We start from the raw sequence: 21,821 nt of genomic DNA, 5'->3' as shown, positions 1-21,821 counted from the left end.
TCTCATACCTTTCTTGACGTTCTCTTTGATGGTACTTCTCCATAAAGTCCTGGCACATCTCATAAGGCAATAAGTCTTCATAAAACCGCTGTAGCTCAGGAGTCATAGTCGCCACCATAATGTATGACACCTTAGTAGCATCTTTGCATTGGGCCCTATAATCAGCTATTTCTGTAGGAGTAGCTTTAGTTTCGTCTATCTCGTTCAGCTGTTTGTCAAGGACGTATTCCTTGTCCTCGAATCGCAAGGCCATTCTGATGTTGCGAATCCAATCATTAAAATTGGATCCATTGAATTTCACCTTGGCACAAATGCTCAAGAGTGAGAAAGAGTTGGAGGAGTTGTTATTGTTGGAGGAACCAGAAGCGTTGTTTGAGGTAGACATCTGAAAAGGATGAAAGATAAGTTTTGATTAGATATGAAAATCCTTAATATAACACCCAAATGAAATATTAAGTCTAGCACCCAACACAATAATTCACAATTCAGAAAAGGGATGCCGTAATCTAATCGTAAATTATTTGAAGGTAGGTAAATGACGATTTACCAATTCCACCATGAAAACGAAATTTTAAATGAATTTAGGTTTTGAATGAAATGAAATTCCTAGATCCTTTGAGATTCATTGAACTATTAAATGGAATGTTTAATCTCGATTATGTCCTTCAAGTTTGTGACTGGGATATTGAGGATCACAAACAAGGCGTGAATAACCATGCAAATTAGCTTGGTACTATCGATGTCATTTACCACCAAATCAATGAGTTGGTTAACCACACACGCTCCATTGATCAATGATAATTTACGAGCTACTCATTGCCACCCTTTGTTAGTCCAGGTTAATGTGCCGGTTAACCACACACGCTCCACTAACGACTTGACAAAGTGCAATGTGCAATTTCATGGATTAGCATAAAATTCACATTTTCCTAAAGTAACTAAGATTGGGAATTTTATAAAACTATTTAGTTACTTTATATTTTTCATTATACTTATTAATGATGATTTAATGTCCTATCCTACTCGTTTGGCTAACGACCCTCCACTAGTCAAGAGTGTGGTGGGTAAGAGTGGATACCCAATGGCGGTCATTTTACAGGCCGCTTCCTTATACACCCCTTATAGACCAGCTTCGTTAATGAGGCCTACTAATGGTAAGACTGACTTTCTTATACATACATATAAATTAAACTTTTAATCTTATAATAGTATAAGGTTGTATTTTAAACTTTTAAGATACTAGGGTTCTAGAATTTAAAATTTAAAAATTAAACTTTTAATTTAAATTTTAAATTCCGAAACCAAAGAGGTATTTTTAAAACTCTTCAAAAATACTAGATCAAATTTTAAATAAATAAATTAATCAAATAATTTTTGTCATTATCTTAAAATCTGACCAAATCTTTTAATTTGATAAGGATATAGATTTATCTTTCCAGAAAATTAAATTTTAAACAGTTAAAACAAATTTGGTAATAATCCTAATCAAACAAAGATATCAAAAATCGAAAAATTAGGATCTGACAGCCCGACTCGTCGAGTTACTGCAATAAACTCATCGAGTTCCTCTACGAACACGTCGAGTCTAATGAACAGATTGACGAATCTGTTCCCTTCTCCTTTGGACACTTAACATATGCATCAAATACAACTGAAAAACATCCTAGGCTCTGATACAACTGATGGGTGTTGAGCATAACAACCTCCTATGTGATCATGCAACCCTAATTGCTTTGGATCTAAGTTTTTCACTAGTTGAACATGCAATTGAATACCAAAGCAATAAACCCTAGATCTAGCATATAATTTTGAAAATCATATAACAAATGAGTTTATATGTTTACCTTACTTGTTATGTAGTAATAACAATAATTCCTTTGTAGATCCTTGACTCTTGAAAGCTTAGTGCCTCAAATGTTGCACCTCTAATGGTTCACAAACACCACTAGCAAAAGGATGAGAAGGAAAGAGGAGGAAGCTCTTAGAATTTCGGCTAGGGTTCTCTTAGAAAAGTAGTGGCTGAAAATCCTAAGCCTAGGGGGTCTTTATATAGCTGTAGGCTGCTAGGGTTTCTGGAGGAAACCCTAATTTCCTGCTTAGGCCTTAAGCAACCCATGGGCTCTTATTTAGGAAGCCTTGGACGAAATCTATAGGGCCTCCCTATAGGATTTCTTCCACTCCTAATTAAGGAGTCCATTAGCCCAATTTCACAACTATCAGTGATTTGCAAAACAGCCCCTGTTCCTTTAATCAGTTCCTTTAATCCCGAAATTAATTGCAAATTAATTTCTGAGTAAATACTAATTAAATAACATGATTTCCAATTAATATATTATTCTCATAATACATTAATAAATCATTTATCAATCTCTTTCTCCAAAATCATCATGTCAAGTTGCTAGGGTGAAGGCAACCCAAAAGGACCATGCTACTTATCAAATCAAATACATACCAATTATAGTTATGGGCTTAGACACTTAATCCAACAATATTATGATACCATGACCTCAAATCGCTCTTGGAGAATCAATATGCACCCTACAGCTTATTGAAGAGATCATTAATCCATGGAAGTGGGTAACGGTTCTTTTCCGTCAACTTGTTCAACTCCCAATAATTAATACACATGCGATGAGACCCATCCTTCTTCTACACAAACAAGATCGGTGCTCCCCATGGCAAACTACTCGGTCTGATAAAATGCTTGCCAACAGCTCCTGAAGCTGAGAGGACAACTCATGCATCTCTATTGGTACCAATCAGTATAACACCTTAGCAATCAGGGCCGCACCGGGAACCAAATTAATCTTGAATTCAACCTTCCTCCCAGGGGGCACACCGGGCAATTCCTCCAGAAACATATCTGGGAACTTCCTAACCATAGGTACATCTGCAACTGAAACCTCCTTCCAATATGGGTGTCCACCACATACGCAAGATAACCCATACAACCATGTTGTAAATACTGTCGAGCCCTGGCAGCAAAACAGAAGGTTGATCCACCTCTAATACCCTCTCCATAAATAATCATTTCGCCTCGACTTGGGGTTCGAACTACTACCCGTTGACCCTCACAATCAATCATTGCACTAAACTTGCTCAACCAGTCCATCCCTACTATCACGCACACATCCCCCATGGGGATAGGAATCTGGTCAATCGGGTAAGACACCCCGGATATCTCAAAAACATATCCCTGATAAACGCTCGATGCTGAAACCCCATGTTTGTTGGTGATAGAAACTTGCAACGATCACTCCAACTCTCCAAGAGTCATATCAAAACTCCTACAAAAAGACTGAGACACAAAATACCGACTCAGACCCAAGTCAAAAAGCACAAGAGCAGGCAGAGAGTTCACTAAGAAGGTACCTAGCAGAATCATAACATAAGTATACCAAAAAAATAATTTACAGATTAATAAATGATACATGCCAGTAACGACGCCTGGCGCCACCCTGGCCTCCTATGTCGTGAGCTGTGAAGCCCGTCCTCGAGCCCTCGGGGTCTCCGCCCTACCCTGGCGTCCATCTGTGGTCCTTAAAGCAGTCGTGGCTGGAGTCTGCACCCGCCTGGTAGAAAGCAAGGGATAATGTGCCTTCACAAGTCCCACCTACTCATAATGGTAACAAATCCTGGTACTCGGTATTGGGGCCTGCTGGTTATAATCCCTTGCATAGTACCCCTCATTGCCATACTTGTGGCATCCAAAAGAAAAAGATCGACAAACACTCCCATGAACCTTGTCGCACTTGCCACAAGTGTCACCCTTCTGGCCTCCTAATTGCGAATCAACGGGCTTGAAATGCTTCGTTGTAGGTTGGGACTGAACCAGAGCCTAATGTTGCTCCCTTTTCTGGGTCTCTATCTCAATCTCTCTCCTCCTCACAACATCCTGGAGCTCAGTGAGGGTATTGTATCGCTGGGTAGAAACAAACTGTCGAATATCCATCTTGAGCATGCTCACATACCGAGTCATCTGGGCATGCTCCGTAGCTACAAACTCGGGATATAAAAGAGCCCTCTATGTGAACATCTTGGTGATCTCCGTCACCGTCTTAGTTGTCAGCCTCAGATCCAAATACTCTTGGGCTAACCTCTCCCTCTCCACTGGGGGAACATACTTCATGTGAAACATCTCAGAGAACTGCTCCCAAGTAACAACAGTCCTCTACTTAGGATTATAGGAACCGGTCATCAGGTTCTACCAGTCCTTCGCGCCCAATCGAAGGAGGTTAAAGCCACACCTGACTTTCCAGTCCTCTGGAAAGGATCATGTGAGGAAACAACCCTCCACATATAACAACCACCTCATAGAAATGATCGGGTCCTTGACCCCTTCGAACTCCGGGGGCTTCATGTTGCTGAAGTCCTTGTACTAGAATGAACCTCCTCCTCGGCCTCCCACAGCAGTGACGGCTATGGTGGCTGCAGCAGAAGCCTTAGGCTCGGTGGCATAATGCTCGTCAGATAGCTCAATCATAGTGGTCTTGAGAGGCCCAAAGACCTCGGGGATGACACCATGGACAACAGCAGCCACCTCAGTAGCTATCAACTCACAGATGTCATCATCTGTCAACCCTGACCTATCCTGGCCACTAGATCCTCTCGTGAACACCATATTGAATAGGAACCAAAATATATCAGAAAATGCCACAATTCATACTATACAATCATCACAGAGAGGCTAAATCCTCGGGGTTTGTGACTTCCTTATTACACGTATGGGTCTTGTGCTTTTAGTAGTACGAGCCCATAGTACCTTCCACACCTACCCGTATTTATCTCAATGGATCGTCACAAACTACCCGGAAACAAATCCAAAACTAGGATACGCATACATCCTATACTCACTCTCTTCCGAGAGTGGCTAAGTATTCCTCAGTTGACCGACTACTCACATACTCACTCATGAAACTTCCACTAACCCTATAGCTTCTCGTGCATTCTAATCATACATAACATTGGATCCCATAGACAATCGAATGCCTGATTCTACCCTAAGCCCACAACCAGACAAGGAACGGGAAATAAAGCTAAACCAAACATTCTCAGGCTATATAATCTTAGTTCTATACAACTATGAGGCACACACTAAAAAACTATAGTAATTATGTCAATTTCATCTAGCATATCTAAAGTGCTCCTAGGCTATCAAACATCATACATCAGAAAATTCTATCATGCAATTCCTAAAGATCCCTAGCCTATCACTAGCATTTTGTTCTATCATAAGCATCATAACATATAACATTGTGGGTATTTTGGGGTATACTTTTCTTGCTCCGACTGATCATATACATCTTGTCCTTCCTTGGTTACTTTTGAAAACAATTTTAAAAATCATTCTAAAAACTTTTACAGATCCTTAGTTTGAGTTTGGATTCACACGAATGCTCATCCATTTCTCTCAAATCAAGGCTCTGATACCAACTTGTAACATCCCAAAAATCAAGGAATTTTTTTATTTAAAAAAACAACCAAAACCATAATTGTTTACAAAACATTGTTCTCAAAAGCAATAATCATAAATCAGAGTATCTCCAAAATCCAATAACATAAAACTAGGAGGATGTGAATGATGACGCCCTTGCTTTCCGACCGTCATATAAAGTACCTAAAACATAAAACATAAACCATAATCCAACACTTAGTAAGTTCCCCTAAAGTACCAGACACAACCAACACATATAACGACATGCATATATGATCCTTCAGCCTGGCTGGACCGCCTCGCATGTCCTACAGCCCATCTGGACTGCTCTCCGAGCCTTCAGCCTAACTGAACCGCCTCATAGGGCTTACAGCCTATCCGGAACTCCCCGTGTATTTTGGTCTTCAGCAGAAAGGAAGACCGCCTCAACCCCTACCTCAATATGTCTACATATATAATAGATAAACATAAACACATACCCAGCAAGTACAAATAATCATACAGATCTACCAATATATCATATAAACAGTATAACATCATCCTATATATCGGGATACATAACCTAGTAGGTCAGAATTGGTTCCTTTAACCCACCAGTACAGTGAGGAAAACTCACCTCACAGTCTGAAAATATAGCTGAACAAGTCACAACTCCTAATACTGACTCAACAGGTCACCTATATATCAAACAGTGACCAAATCTCAACTACAGCTCAAAATACCCAAAATAATCCTAGGTCAAACTTGTCAAAATCTTGGTCAAGGTCAAATGTCAAAAAGTCAAACGAGTTAACTCAGGCTAAGTACGCCCAACGTACTCAACATGTACGTTTGGCGTACATACAAACCAGATACAGGGGCTTAAGGGAGTATGTGCAGCGTACTCAAAAGTACGCTGAGCATACTCTGCTGCCAGCCTTTCCTTCTATTAAGAGCTTAATCTAATAAATCCTTTCATCTAAATCTGAGATCTACTCATAAATAACGTTCTAAACCATAAAGTTTCCAACTTTATGAGCTTGCATGGCTATAAAGTATCCAAACCTTAAAACCCTAAGTTCTTAACCTAATAAAAATCATAACCTTTTCATGGAAGGAGTAGAAGGGCCAAGATCACATTTTTATTACTCTAGACACTCTAAAACATCCAAAAGGACTACTCATTTAGTCTACAGTAGCTCATACTCAAATGGATCACGATTATGGGGCTAAAAGCACAAAACTCCACAACTAGAAAGATCTCAAGAAATAACCAACAAGTTCAGATCTTTATACCTCTAAATGAAGCTTGAGTGCAAGAAGCTTCTGGATCCAAATAGGTCTTGATCTTCTAAGGTGAATCCACTTCCTTCTTCTTCCTTTAAGAACACCAACAACACACTCTAAGGCTCAAAATGCTCACGAAGGTGGATTAGGGTTTGCAAGATATTAAATGAGGCTGGAGGCTGATGAGGGAAGGAGTCTTGGGGAATAAATGATGCTTAAATATGTCCCACACCCTAAAAGTTAGGGTTTGACCTTCGGCCACATATGCCCAACTTAAAAAGAGTACGCCCAGCATACTAGGAAAATGCGCTATTCTCACTTAAGGTTCCTTGGGACCAATTTTGCAAATACTACCATATTAAGGGTCAAAATTATAAATTACCAAAACTGAGATGTTACACACATGGCTTTATCTAGATGGAGCCATGATGATCACGCGTGACGGGAAGAGATATTTCCGTCGTGCGCACCCCAAATAGATTACTATAAATAGAAGTTTGTGTGGATCACTTCTGCACATCATTCTCAGACTCTCTCTACATCTCTCGAAGTTGATGCCCTTGGAGCGGTCCCCGAAGTCCCGAGCACGATTCAATCCTACACCAACAGTGTCACGTGACTAGGGTGAGTTCACGTCCCAATTTTCACCTTTTTAAATGTTTTACGGGGGGCTACATGCTTATCAAACTGGTTTATCAAAATATATTTATATAATATCAATCATTTTATAAAGCTTGATACCTTAGGATAATGTAGTTATAGATACTATATACCTAGTTGTAAGCTATGATATTATGCCTAAGAGGTATGATGCTCGGTAGTCTAGGAGGAGATAATACCTAAATGTTATAATGGTCAAATCCCTAGGATAACATTGTACCTAGAAGTAATGTTGGTCAAATATAGGAATATGCACTATACCTAATCATTACTCTGCCCAAATATCCAATTATCAAATTAACCATAATTAGGGTATATGTACATGGTAAATAATATATATATATATATATATATATATATATATATATATATATACACACACACACACACAGATATACATACATACTCGATAATTATGAGATCTAAAAGATATAGTTATCAAATATAAAATTAAAGGGTTTTATATTATGATAGTTATAGGAAATTACTAAGAAATATAAAAGGTAAAAGATAAAATACCTAAGGTTAATGCTTTAGTGGGCTGTTAATATTCATCCTTAGCCTAATTAAATTCGGCTACCCCCATCATGTAATCGTTAATCTTGCGAGAGCTAGGAAGATATGTATAGATCTATATGGGGATTGACACCCCCACCTGCAATTGCTAGCTACAATACCGGCTAGATAACTGTAACATCTCAAAAATCATAACAAATTTAAACTTTTCAAAACAGCCCATTTACAAAAAAGAAGTGTTTACAAAACCATTGTTTCCAAAACATTATTTAAAATCAGAGTCTCCCAAGATCAACAACATGAAACCAAGGATGTGTACGGTCACGCCTTCACCTTGCCCGGTCCTCCGAAGTACCAGAAACAAAACTAAAACTATAAGACAACGCTTAGTGAGTTCCCCCAAAGTACCACCACATAAACATAGCAAACAACAGCATGCATACAGAGCCTTCAACATGACTGGACCGCTGCACCGGCCTACAGACTATCTGGACCGCTCTCAGAGCCTTCAGCATGAATGGGCCACCGCACTGGGCTTTCAACCTATCTGGACTGCTCTCCGGGCCTTCGGCATGACTGGACTGCCTCACAGGCCTTTAGTCTATCCAGACCGCCCTGGGTATCTTGGCCTTCAACGCAAAGGAGGACCACCTCAACTCGTTAACCCATCACATATCAACATATACCATAAGAATCAGTAGCTAGCAATAACAGGTATTCATACAGGTTTAACAGATCACTGCAGCATAGCAACATCCTATATACCAGGATACAGATGTAACAGATCACTACAGCATAGCAATATCCTATATACCAGGATACGGATCTAACAGATCACTACAGCATAACAACATACTGTAAAACCAAGATATCAATCCAATGGGCCAGCTTTGGTCCCTTCGACCCGTAAGTACAGTGAGGAAAACTCACCTCACCGTCTGAATGCAGTCTAAATAGTTGATCAATACTTTGCTCTGAAATATCGGCTAAACCCAAATCCTAAATGTCAAAACATTACCCATTCTAAATTAATAACATTTTTTCCAAAATACCCTTGGTCAAAACTGGTCAAAATCAACAAGTCAACCGAGTCAACACAGTGGAGTCAACACAGCCGAATCGACTCATGCTTCGTATGCGGGGCGTACTAGCTGTCCGAGGCGTCGAGGTCGTATCTGCATATGCACAGCATACCCTTCGATACGTGCAACGTACGTAGAAATCCATTCTTAACCCATTAAGAGCTTATTTCTCCGACTTAACACATCCAATTGCATATCCAAGGCTAAAATACCATCAAGAGTCATAAAGTTTCCAACTTTATGATTTTGCATGTCCATTAAGTGCTTAATACACAAAATCTCAACATCTTAATGCCTTAAGACCTTTTGTAGCATGAATGGAGTAAAATTAGGCATCAAGACCACATTTTTATGACTCAAGACCCCTCACAAGGTCTGAAAGGATGAATTATTGGGTTAAGAGCATGCCATGCTCAAGAGTGGCCATATTTGGGACCAAAAATGTCTTAAATGAAGAATGACTAGATCTACAAGTTAGAGTTATCAAGTTATGAACTTTTTACCTCCTGGAGGTTACTAGCAAGTGGGGAATCCCAGATCTAAGATGTTTCCAAGCTCCAAGGTCCGTGTACCGACTTCTTCTTCTTCAAGAACAGCAACAAAGCACACAATGAGCTCAAAATCACTCTTCTAAAATAGGGTTTGCTAGAGGGTCAAATTCTCAGTTGGAGGTTGAGTAGGGTGAAGGTCTTGGGCCATAAAGTTGTTAAAATAGGGTGCAAACCCTAAAATTTAGGGTTTGAAATCCTCGCACGTAAGCCTTACGTACGAAGAGTACGCCCAGCGTACTAGGTCCCACACATGTACGCCATGCATACGAAGAGTATGCCCAGCGTACTAAGTTCTGGACAGAAATTACCAAAATGCCACTATAGCCATTTGGCACCCTTTTTCATGCACAAGGACTCAAATGCAATGTTTATTCATACTTAAGGTTAAAATTGAAAATACCTCGACATCGGGATGTTATAATAACTTTCTTATTAATCACTATTCGATGTCCGATGAAGCGTCATGGCGGGGTAATCACTAGTCAAACTGTGTCAATTATGGCGGTTCATGGTAATACATTACAACCACCTTAGAGATCCGACTACCAATAGGGACGCCTTATAGTGGTAGATAAAATATATTAGGGTTGGTAAAACATTCTAAAAGATAGTGAATTAGGATTAATTAAATATCCTAAAAGATAATAAGATAGGATCGTTAAATATCATACAAAGATAGTAAATTAGGATTGGAAAAGTTTCCTAAAAAGATAGTAAGCTAGGGTTGATAAAGTATTTTAAGAACGGTTTTATAAAAGAAAAAAGGATTCTTAATTTAATACAACAAAATAATCATAAAACTATAAAAACATGTGCACTCACCAACATTATGTTGAATTTTTCAAAAATACATGTATTCTCAGGGAGATGAGTGAGGAGGATAGTCATGCCAAGGAGGATGTCATCAAGGAAGCTCGTTGGAGTTTATTTATGTTTGTTTGTCATTTCTAGTTATGTTCAGGATGTGTGCTCGACCTTTTAAACAATGTAATCCCAAACGAATTATAATAAATAAAGTATCGTTTGTGATATACTTATGTGTTATGTTCTATATATATATATATATATATATATATATATATATATATATATATATATATTGTATGCCTCGATCCAATATCCTTACGTTGCACAGCCCGGCGTTTCCGCCGCCTACCGGGGGTGTGAAAGATACAAGCGGTCTGGACCCTTACATTTTCCTGACCATACTCTAGAGAACGCAAGAGGTGAACCAAAGCCCCGAAGATACCCTCCTTCACGAACTAAGAAATATCAGTCAAAATCTGTTCAAGTCGTTGGTTACAACGCCTCAACTCTTCTAAAAGGACCATCTTATCACTTTCCAAACTCACAAACTTGTGGTCGGTCTCCAACTGACCCCCTACAAATGTGAGATCTTCCCCTGCAGCTCAAGTATCTTTTTCTCACTCACAGAATGCTCTTCGCACACCACAAACAAGTTAGCCTCCAAAGGACCAATCACCTTTTCCTTCCCCCACATCAAAAAACGAAGCTCCTCCTCTAACTTACAAACCACGCTCTATTCTCACACTCCAGTCCATGGATCCTCTCCTCCAAATTGAAAACTTTCTCTTGCGCCTGACTGAGTCGAGACAACTCTGAGTCTACAACTAGCTTTGAGGCCGGAGCTTGTTTATGACTCACCTTGGCCACCGATACTTGCCGACGAAGTTCTGAATTCTCTCATTCCAAAGATTCAATACGCAGAAGCGTTTTCTTCAGTTTCTTAAAAAAACAAGGACAACTCTTTCTCCTCGGTAGATCTAGCTTTAAGGAGAAGTAGAACCTCATCCAAAAAGCTTTGCTTTGAGAGAGATCCTCATCCAATTTCTTATTCAATTCCACAATTGATATGTTAGAGAGGCCTGAACGATTATCATAGAGATTTTGAGAAGGCGAGGGAGTGGTAAAGGTTGTAGGGGTAGGATCAAGTGTTACCTCCATATCATTTATATGATAAGCATATTTCTTACTTGAGTCGCCTGAAGTCATTTCAACACTTTTCAGCACAGTAAAATCAGTGGTAGTAAATACATCCTGACCAAGCTTTGGAATATAGTCTGAAAAAGATAGCCCAAGGTGGTCATTCTTCGAAAAAGATACAAAAGCATTCAAGTTAGATCCAACATTAGTGAACTGAAAATCATCTAAAGGGACATTGAATTGATCATTTAAACCACAAATAAATTCATCAATAGAAATACCAGAATGAGCCGAAAAAACAAGGGAGTTGGATACCCTCACGGTCACCGTGGGCGTATAACCTATTTAAGTTAAGGGAACATTGATCATACCGAAAGAATGAGGTGGTTCAGTAGGGATCGCAACACAAGTGGGGGGATTGGAAATGCAAGGACTCTTGAAGGAGGCACGGGAAGACTTTTCTTGATAGGGCTTGATTTTCCTCTTTCTAACAAGACTTTCTGACAAGGTGGGGCCAGAAGGGGGAAGAGTCATGATAGCTATGGAACTCAAAATCACAGCTTCAGCGGGATGGCCATTTTGACTAGAAGGAACGTTTTTTAAATCAGATATGGTCTCCTCGTCCTCTAAAACCACCACCCCTTCCATCAAAATGTTGTTACAAGTAGGCATAACTCAAATGCTTTCAGAACCCTGGGAAGGAGCACTAAGGGAAATCTTGTGGAGTTTCAACTCATACTCTGGAACTTCGTGCTTCAGTATGGAAATCAGTGGAACCTCTTGGCCCTCCAAGGTTAGAACGAGCTTTTTGCCCCTATGATCCCAATATGGTCTTAATCCTGCCAGACCTAAAATTACTTCCTTGGGATCAGACCAATTAATCACATAGTTGGACCAGACATGGTAAATGGACTCTTTCTCTAGATAAAGATACGATTTTGGGTCATATAGATAGCGAGAAGTCTTGTCGTAGGCCATGGGGAAAGGTAGTGCTAAAGAATCCACGAAAAAGAATTTTTTCTTCCATAAATTGATGGAATCCAAAAGGCCAAGACATATGTCCATGACTCCCTACCTGCTAGAAAAAGTAATCCAGTCGCCGATGGAAGTGATGCAGTAGAAATAGTGGAAAATTTCCACATCAGGAGCAACGTCTAGGGCCTTGTAGAGTAGAAGGAAACACATGAACTTGCGAAAGCCATTAGGGCTGATTTGAGTGATGTGCACCTTATAAACATGACAAACGTCACCGATAAAGGAGAACGCCGGAAATAGCAATCCATCTTGTAGAAATTGTAGATAGACTCTAACCTGATTATCGCCCACATCGCGAATAGAAGACTCAGGACAGGGTGGTCAGTGAACACTCGTCAGGAACCCTATACATATTGACCACCTACATAAGAAAGTCTTCGTTAATGTGAGAAGGGATTTACTCCACCATATCTTTCCTATACTTTCACTTTCGAGGAAGAAGAGAGGGGAAGAAAGATGATGATGACCTGGGATAAAGAGAAATGAAAACCAAAAAATTATGAAGCATATTTTATGTGAAGAAAGGAGTGGAAAATACGACCTAGGGAAATGAATCCTCAGGGAGAAGACGTCTCATAAATGCCGGAGTCAGAAGTAATGATGGCCTAGAAGATAAGGTTACTGTTGCTATGACAGACGAGCTTGTAATTTTAGTTAAAAGTAATTTTAACCAAAACTAAGGATGATTGATGACATATGTGGATTTCAAATTGGTTTAGTACCTAAAATAGCCGACCAACTTCCCCGAACATAAAAGGACACTGTCATCAAGATCGACCTCCAGTTATGGTTCGGTTCATGTCGATTATACCTTTAACATGAGGCCGAACCTAAAACTCATGCCCGCTACTAACAACGTATCACTTCAAATGTACCTTCTTCCTTGAATGAATGGGTATCGACACTTTCCAAACCTATAAAAGAGTGAGCCAAATCATGGAGGAAGGTATACCATTTTTTATCGATTAATAAACACTTCAGTTACTTTGCTTTGTCTTTAGGTTTAAACTTTCATCTCATAACATGCTCATTCTCTCACCGGAGAGGTTTCGAGGTACCCTCGGAATCGCTGTGAACATCATCTATTGTTGCATCCACCAAACAAGATTGACTACCCTACACGAAGGCCATCAGCCGAAAGCGGGGCTCAACACTAAGCATATTACATGTCATGTCATGACCTTACATATAAGGTCTCATAGCAACCAGCGCCACAGTCATACCACGAGCCCGACAAATTCACAAATTAAAACAATAAAAGAATCATATACCTGGAATTGAGGACCAAACATTATATCATGACCACGAGTACTACAATGATAGTCTGCTACTCCTTCCCCTCCTTCATAGAAAAACATGATCCAAAAACCTCGTACACCCATGTTGTAAATACTTCTTGGTCCTCTATGCCAAACAAAAGTCGAGCTGCCCCACACACCCTCTCTGTGAAAAGACAATTCTTCCCCACTCGGTGTAACATCTGAGTTCTAATTATGTATATTTCCACTCTTTAAAGTGAGGATTTTACAGTCCATAAGGAAGTAGAAAGATGGGGCGACGCATGAAGCCATTTATCATATTTGTAGAAAAATCTAATAATAGGGAATTAATCATAAGAAGCGCAAAGCTCCTCTTAAAAAGCATGACGCGCTTCCAACCCAGCGGGTTGATCGTTTTATTAGGTTCTTTGGAGTATTTAAAGGAAATTAACCCATTAGGGTTTGACCAATCTCCGCCTCCATGACCCTTTGGTTGATTTTCCATAAACTTTATCAGTTTGTGGGAATGCGAAGGCGTGATTATACATACACATCAAAAAATTTATGATTCAAGATTTCGTGTTGTTTTCCTTGTTTATATTTTCATGTGAATGTTAATATCGCTTTGCTTTGAATGATTATGAAGTTTTTTATAAAATTCAAAGTGTGAATATAAGTTGTTTTTCCAATTGACAAAGTGAATGTCTATATATAATACTAAGACTTTAAATATTTTATCTTTTTTGTCATATAATGCATAAATGACATGTTCATGCAACATTGACTCACATTGTGAATTTAGAATATGATTTAAATTTCATTGTTTATCTTATAAAATGTAAATTCACAGAGTGAATCTGTGTATATCATGATTCTATAACATTGATTCACATTGTGAATTCTTAAAAGAGTCAAAAGTTGTTTTTATTTATCATTAGATCATTATGCAATTAAAAAATCAACATTTCAATTACAAAAAGTCTATAAATTTCAAAATAGAGTAATTCAAATATCAAAACTGTTTAGAAAATTCACATGTAAATTCGAATATAGAAATGAATTAAATGCTTATTACAAAAATCCAATCTTATTCTACCAGTCTTAAAAAAATCAGAATCAATTAGGCTTATTTAACCTCATAATGCAACTCCTAGAGTTTTGATTAATTTAGTAACATAAACTACACATCCTAGAACCCCTTTTAGATCCATCAATTGCTTTCTCTCTAGTGCTCTTGATTCCTTTACCACTGACACATCCTTTGTTTATGATCCCTACTGGGTTTTGAATGTTGATAACATCAGGTACTGGAGCTCCAAGTATAATCTCATTTTGAACCGATCTACTAGAAGATACCCTTGATGAACTACATAAAGGAATACAACTATTAATCTCCTAAAGCTACTTTATAAGTTTATTCAACTCATCCTCATTATTTGCTATCTTGTTAACGGATAAACGTAGAAAAACATAAGCATCTTGAATCAAACATTCATTTTGAATGCCTTTATGAGAATAAGAGTACCTCTTTTTCAGCACTCCATCGACTATGATATATTTTCCCTATTGTAACGCCCGCAGATTCGAGCTAGCCAATTTAGAGACAATAAGCATCAAAAATGACTTTTTAATGGAAAATTATTTATAATAAATAATATTAACTAAGTTATAGTATATGTCACAAGGGTTCTGTACATATAAAGAACGCTGAAATCTGAGTTATAACGAAGAAATTATGACCCGTCGAAGTTTTACGGCTAAACCGGCACGGCACCGCGTAACGTAAAAAGTGAATTTTTGATAAGTTACATTTTAGCCTTAGGAGTCTAAACGAAAGTCTTGCTATATGTTAAACCAAGAATGTACATAAAAAGAATGTCCAAATCTGACTTCGTATGAGGAAGTTATGATTTTTCTAAGATTTAGCATAGCAGTGCACAGCCCGGAATTCGAATTTTAGATCGATCTATTTTTAGCCGACACAACCTAAATGAGAATTGAAGATATCTTGGTGTGCATTTTTCTTTTTTCTTTATACACTGGTGTTACAACTTCACATGTGAGGAAGATTATAAGAGCTTGAAGTCGCTTAAAGATTTCACTGATGTCGATGATTGAAGGCACTCAAAGATGTCACTGATCTTGCTTTTAATATAGACATAAGCTGAAATTTATGCTGGCTAAAAGGCAACAGGTCTGGTAAAATGAAAAACAGAAGTTCAATATGTTCTGTGGGTGATGGTAACACTAATTAAATCGGATATTCCATATACATATTATGGACGAATCTACCCTTGTCCTAAAAGTGGCTGGTTTGGAGACATCTACATTACCATTTGACTACGATCTTGCTGAAGCTGATGGTCCAGAATAATCTGAAGTGGTGAATATTTCAAAGTAGGAGGTAACTGCCCGATGCAAGTTTTAGACGATTTTACCCCCGGAATACCTTGGAAGCTCAGTGACACCACATAGTCTCTTGGTGGAACCGTTTTTATCAATCAATATATTAGTTTTGATGGGCATAGATGTGGAATGAAGTTTGAGATGGATTAACTATGTGGAAGTACAATGCTACTATTGACATTTGGAGCTACAACCGAAATAAAGACACATCAATCTTTAGTTCTTACATGGTATGTCCTCAATATATTACTTCTGATGAGTCTTGCAATCTGATGGGTTTTGCATTTGGACTAGTGCCTTAGAATTTTGTAGTTTATTTTAGACCTTTTAATTACTTCTAGTCTCTTCTCATTTGTACCCTTTCCAACTATGCACTGGATTTTAATTTATATTTATATATATTGTCATTTCAAAAAAATTAGGTTAAGATTAAAAGTAAATAGATGCTAAAGATAGGTTTTTTGATTTGTTTATTCTCTCTCTCTCTCTCTCTCTCTATATATATATATATATATATATATATATATATATATATATATATATATATATATATATATATATATATATATATATATATATATGTATATATTCAAATAAAAATAATAAATAATGTGAAAACGTAATAATATTATGTTTATGTTATTATTCTGCAATTAATGTTATATATGTGTATTGTTGAAGTAATTCTAATATGAATATTAACGTTTAATTATTCATATATTCATAAAAATTATTATTATTCTATTATAAATTTATGTAAGTGGATGTTTGTACTAATTTTTAATTTTAGTTTTAACCTATTAGTATTCATTTATTCATTGCTGAATAATGACATAAAGTTGTACATACAAAATTCATTGCAGAATAATAACATAAAAGTAGTGTTTTTATGTTTTCATAGTATTTATATTTTTATTTGAACTATCCCCTATGTATATATATATATATATATATATATATATATATATATATATATATATATATATATATATATATATATGTGTGTGTGTGTGTGTGTGTGCGTGTGTGCGTGTGCGTGTGCGCGCGCAAAGCGGCGGAACTAAATAGTTTCTTTGACGAATAGTTTTTATAGAGAAATAATTGTTGTGTGCCCGTGCAAAGCGGCGAAAATAAATTGTTTTTTTGACGAATAATTTTCATGAGGAAATAATTATTAGATTTTATTATTAATTATTATATAATAAAGAATTACGACTTTTAGATAAAATATTTATGTATGTAAGTTAAATAATATTGATATTTAGTTTAAGAAATATAAATTAATTTATATACATGAATTGAATATTTTAGAATTTTCATTTTGCTCCAAATTGAATTTTTTAATTAATTTCCTTAATTCAAGTCTTCAAACTTTTGGCAAATATTAGTGAATTATTTATGTATGTAAGTTAACTAGATTATGACCCCGCGTAAAACGCGGGGAACATATAAAAATGTACATATAAAGGTATAAAAAAAATTGGCACTGCAAAAAAATAAAGTAACAGAAACAGACTTAACATTATTGGTAACATTGAAATGTCTGAAAAAAACAATAAAACACCTAAATATCTATAATCATTGAAGGATCTCTTTGTAGACATAACTTTTTGTTTTATTAGTTGGATGACCTTCCTCATCATATATGAGTAACTTCAATCCTTTTTCACTTGTGACGCGAGAAACAAAAAACATATAACTGACAATGAGTGAAGACGGGCATACGCAAGTATAATCCAACATTTGATAATTATTGTCATTGACTTTTGTTAATGGCCATAACAAAATAAACAACTATGGGGAATTTCCTCCGCTAAAAACGGAATGAGATTCTTTTATTAGACGGAGTTAACTTCCTGCAAGGTATATAAGTAGTCTCATTGAAGAATCTAGCATATATGATTTAGGCTTCAATGACGTGTCTTCCAATCCTAACAATATGTAATCTACTACCATTGCATAGTCCTTTGGTTTGATCGATATTACGAAGTAACATGACTGGAACACCTATTTTTAGTGTAAGTTTATGGTTGGAAATTCTAGATGCCTTAAAACCATTCAACACAACTAAAGAGTAGATTGATTCCTCAAAAAAATCTGGTAACTCTATCTCACATAAAGAATTTGAACTCATATATGTTTTCCCTTCATCTTTCATCAATCCTAAAATGTAGTCATTGGTAGCATCAAATTCTTCATTTGTAGGTACCAAAATAGCTTTATCTTGAAAATATGATGGATTATTAAGATGGTTTTCAAATGATGGATAAATGGTGGATACAATTGAATGAATATGGTCACCTGTAGATCGAACAACAACGTCTTCTGGAAAATCAACTTCAGCTTCACCATCATTAGGGCCACCAATATTACCTTCACTAATTTTAAGAATCCACTCATCAAATGCTTTTTTCTCATCCAAATCATTAGTTAGACAACCAAACTAAAGCCTCATGTTTACGGTTAAACGTAAAACTTTACATTCACGCCATAAATCAATAGAGGAAGCTAAACAATTTATGATATACCTAAATAATCAAATGCATATCAACTCGATAACATTAATTGAAAATGTTCAAGGTTTAATGTTAGAAGTTTGATGTACAATTTAGGAATTGATTTATTGCCTGTTTTGGATGATTACTCAAATTACATTGCTAATCTCAGTGGGGGTTACTAATATGGTTGATGGTTTGATCTTGGTCGATGTGATGTGTTCTTCTCAATCATGAAATCAATATGGATAGTCCGCAGACCATGTGCTGAGTAACACCTAAGTGAAGCATATTAACACATTTAGAACAACATAAATCCACTACCTTGCATAGGATAGTTGGGTAGGGCCAATCAACTATTACAGGAAGACCTTATTATAGTAAATTAAGAACATTAGGTTCTGAATATGCAACATTGTTTTGTATATTGATCACATTCTTTCTGGTAAAAAAGCCCTTCAAAGGTTTCCTGGTAATGATCATTAGAAAGTACAAAACATGTCAAATAACATTTTAGCATTATTACATAAGTTATTTCATATGCTATGTTGAGAGCATCTAAATGGTGTGTAAGCTACTAAAATGAATAAAGATTTTGAATAAATTGGGTTAGTCAAAACTGGGTTTTTCTTTTTCTTGTTCGGGTTGTCATATCAGGATTTTATCCTTTTCCAAAAAGATTTCTCCACATATGTTCATCAAGGTAGGCATTCAAGGAATCTACCTGCAGTTAAAGAATTCCAAAAAAGTTATTTTTCAAAAGTACGATGCTATTAATGAATTTTTTTTTGCAAAGTTCAACGCTATTAATGAAATTCGCTTCCAGAACACTGTCCTACAAATGAGCTTCAATGTAGGAAAATTTGAAATGTTTCAATATCATCTAAAAATAATCCAAAATAATAATTTTTTAAAAGTACAATGCCGTTAATGAACTTTTTTTTTTTGCAAATTTCAAAACTAAAATCAAATTTTTCTTAGAAAATTGTCATATTAATGACATACTAATTAACATTTAAATTTATATATTACATAAATGGTTCACTTGTGAACAAAAGTACATAAATGGTCCATATTTGAATTGTTTTTTTACATAAATGGTCTATATGCGAAAGAAAATGAAAATGTATTTTCCATTAACAAAATGTTTTCAAAAAAATCCTATTAATGAGCTCTAATGTACATAAAAATAAAACTTTTCTAGATTAGCCAAAAGAATACCAAAAAGTCCTCTTTTGAAACTACGATGCTATTAATGAAATTGTTTGCAAAGTTTAATGCTATTAATGAATATTTTTTTCCAGAAAACAATCATTTAAATGATCTTCAATATACAAAAAATTGTACTTTCCATATCAACTAAAAATAATCCAAAAAAGTAATTTTTTTAAGAGTACGATGCTATATATGAACTTTTTTTTTTCTTTCAAAGTTCAATACTAAAAGCAATTTTTTTTTCAGAAAATGTCCTGATATAAGGTTAAAAGAGCATATTGTAAAATACTTATCGATCTACATGAGCAAGAATTAAACATTTCCATCAATACCCGATAATGCATATAAATCATGACTCATTCTGTAATGAATTCCAACGCCACACAATGTGGAATCCTCTCAGTGGCAACATTTCAGAACTCATACCATATTGGATAATCAATATGAAGAGAAGCTGCAATAAAAAATAATAATTGTCACCATCTTATACAAATATTATAGATTATTGGGGTGTTAGATAGCATAATAACTTGTCAACAAAAAAATACCAACACCTTGTAGACATCACCTGTACAACATTTAATAAAAATACAAAAAAACGTTATAAAAAATAAACTATACTTATGATATCTCTTCTAAGGTACATATGATTATTGAAATTAATGCCAACAAAAATCTTCTATATTTAAGTGGCTCTAAATACAACTACCCTCTAGTTTTAGGGCTCTTGACTTCACCCCACTCCCAAGCAGAAACGGTCCCTCAAATACTCTAAAAAACCAGAAAGATTAAAATATACACACAAAAAGATGAAAAGGGTAAAATGAACTTTCGAATATAACAACAATATTTTATAGACAATACTACAAACAAGCTAGAAACATGAAAATAGAGCTGAAAGAACATTATAACTAGATTAACACCATACACTCATTTAGTCTTATCTTTCTTCTTCCCTTATAGGAGTTTATAAAACATTTTCTATTGTGTGATGGATTTCTGAATTACTTTTTTGAGATATGTGAGGTTGCAAAGAATGGAACAACAAATAAATGGAATGGATAGGTAATCGTAAAAGCAAGATAATAGAATAAGTAATTTCATTCCAAAAACATGTTTGTGACGCATGGAATGGAACATAATGAAAATTTCATACGATTTTTATGTTATATATTGCAATTTAAATTATAAAGATAATCATTCACATATCTTTATTTAGTTATTAATATGTAATTAAAAATGATTTATATTGCAACTTTTATACTAATATCTTCTCTTATTGCTGAGAAAACCTTGATACTCACAATGTTCCCAACCATATTTTCAAGAGTGTATGGTGTACCCATTTATCCTTGAGAAAGTAAACTCAATAAGAAGATTTAAACCAGTTAAACGAAAGAATAAGGTTGTGAAAGGTTCTTACTATGCTTCTCGGCATGCCCAGACAACGCAAGTTAACCAAAAAAAACCTACTAATAAACCAAAATTAATCAATCACAAACCTTTTCCATTAAGATTTATCCATGTAATCTATTTACATGGTATACTAAAACTTTGTCTTTTCTTTGCTATTGAGTCTAAAAGATGTTTTTTTGTAATATTAAAAAAGAAGGTGAATAACTTATTTCTGAGAGCCCAATTTGTATCTTTAAAAGATGTTTTTTTACAATAAATCAAAACACATATCACCATTGGGTTTTGCTGAGTTGTAGAATATATTGATCACTCACTGGTATAAGGGTTTAAATTCCATCTCCAAATCCAGGAAGGGATCGAATGGGTAAAGCATTATAGATATTGACTTGAGTATATCTCCCATTCAGGACTTGGTAAGCCACAAAAAAATCATTGACTAAATGCATATACAAAAATGTAAAAATAAAAAAGAAAATCGACATATACGAATTCATTACCTAGTGGACATATCTTCCAAATCGAAACAATGGATGAGAGGTAGC

The 21,821-nt window shown here is 35.9% G+C and overlaps 1 protein-coding gene across 1 annotated transcript; it reads right to left on the bottom strand.

Moving 5' to 3' along the window:
- Positions 1 to 18,056: 18,056 nt before the first annotated feature.
- LOC145164752 (uncharacterized) lies at positions 18,057 to 20,769 on the bottom strand. Its single transcript, XM_079083441.1, has 5 exons — positions 20,735 to 20,769; positions 20,573 to 20,634; positions 20,412 to 20,431; positions 20,290 to 20,317; positions 18,057 to 18,559 (listed from the first exon to the last, which is right to left on the bottom strand). Exons 1-5 carry the CDS (start codon positions 20,767 to 20,769, stop codon positions 18,057 to 18,059), a joined length of 648 nt encoding a protein of 215 aa, XP_078939567.1.
- Between the last annotated feature and the right edge of the window lie 1,052 nt (positions 20,770 to 21,821).

This window comes from Lactuca virosa, chromosome 3 (assembly GCF_052849685.1).
Source record: "Lactuca virosa cultivar CGN04683 chromosome 3, Lactuca_virosa_CGN04683_v6, whole genome shotgun sequence".
Taxonomy (NCBI): Eukaryota; Viridiplantae; Streptophyta; class Magnoliopsida; order Asterales; family Asteraceae; genus Lactuca; species Lactuca virosa.
This window is presented reverse-complemented; position numbering and strand designations above follow the sequence as displayed.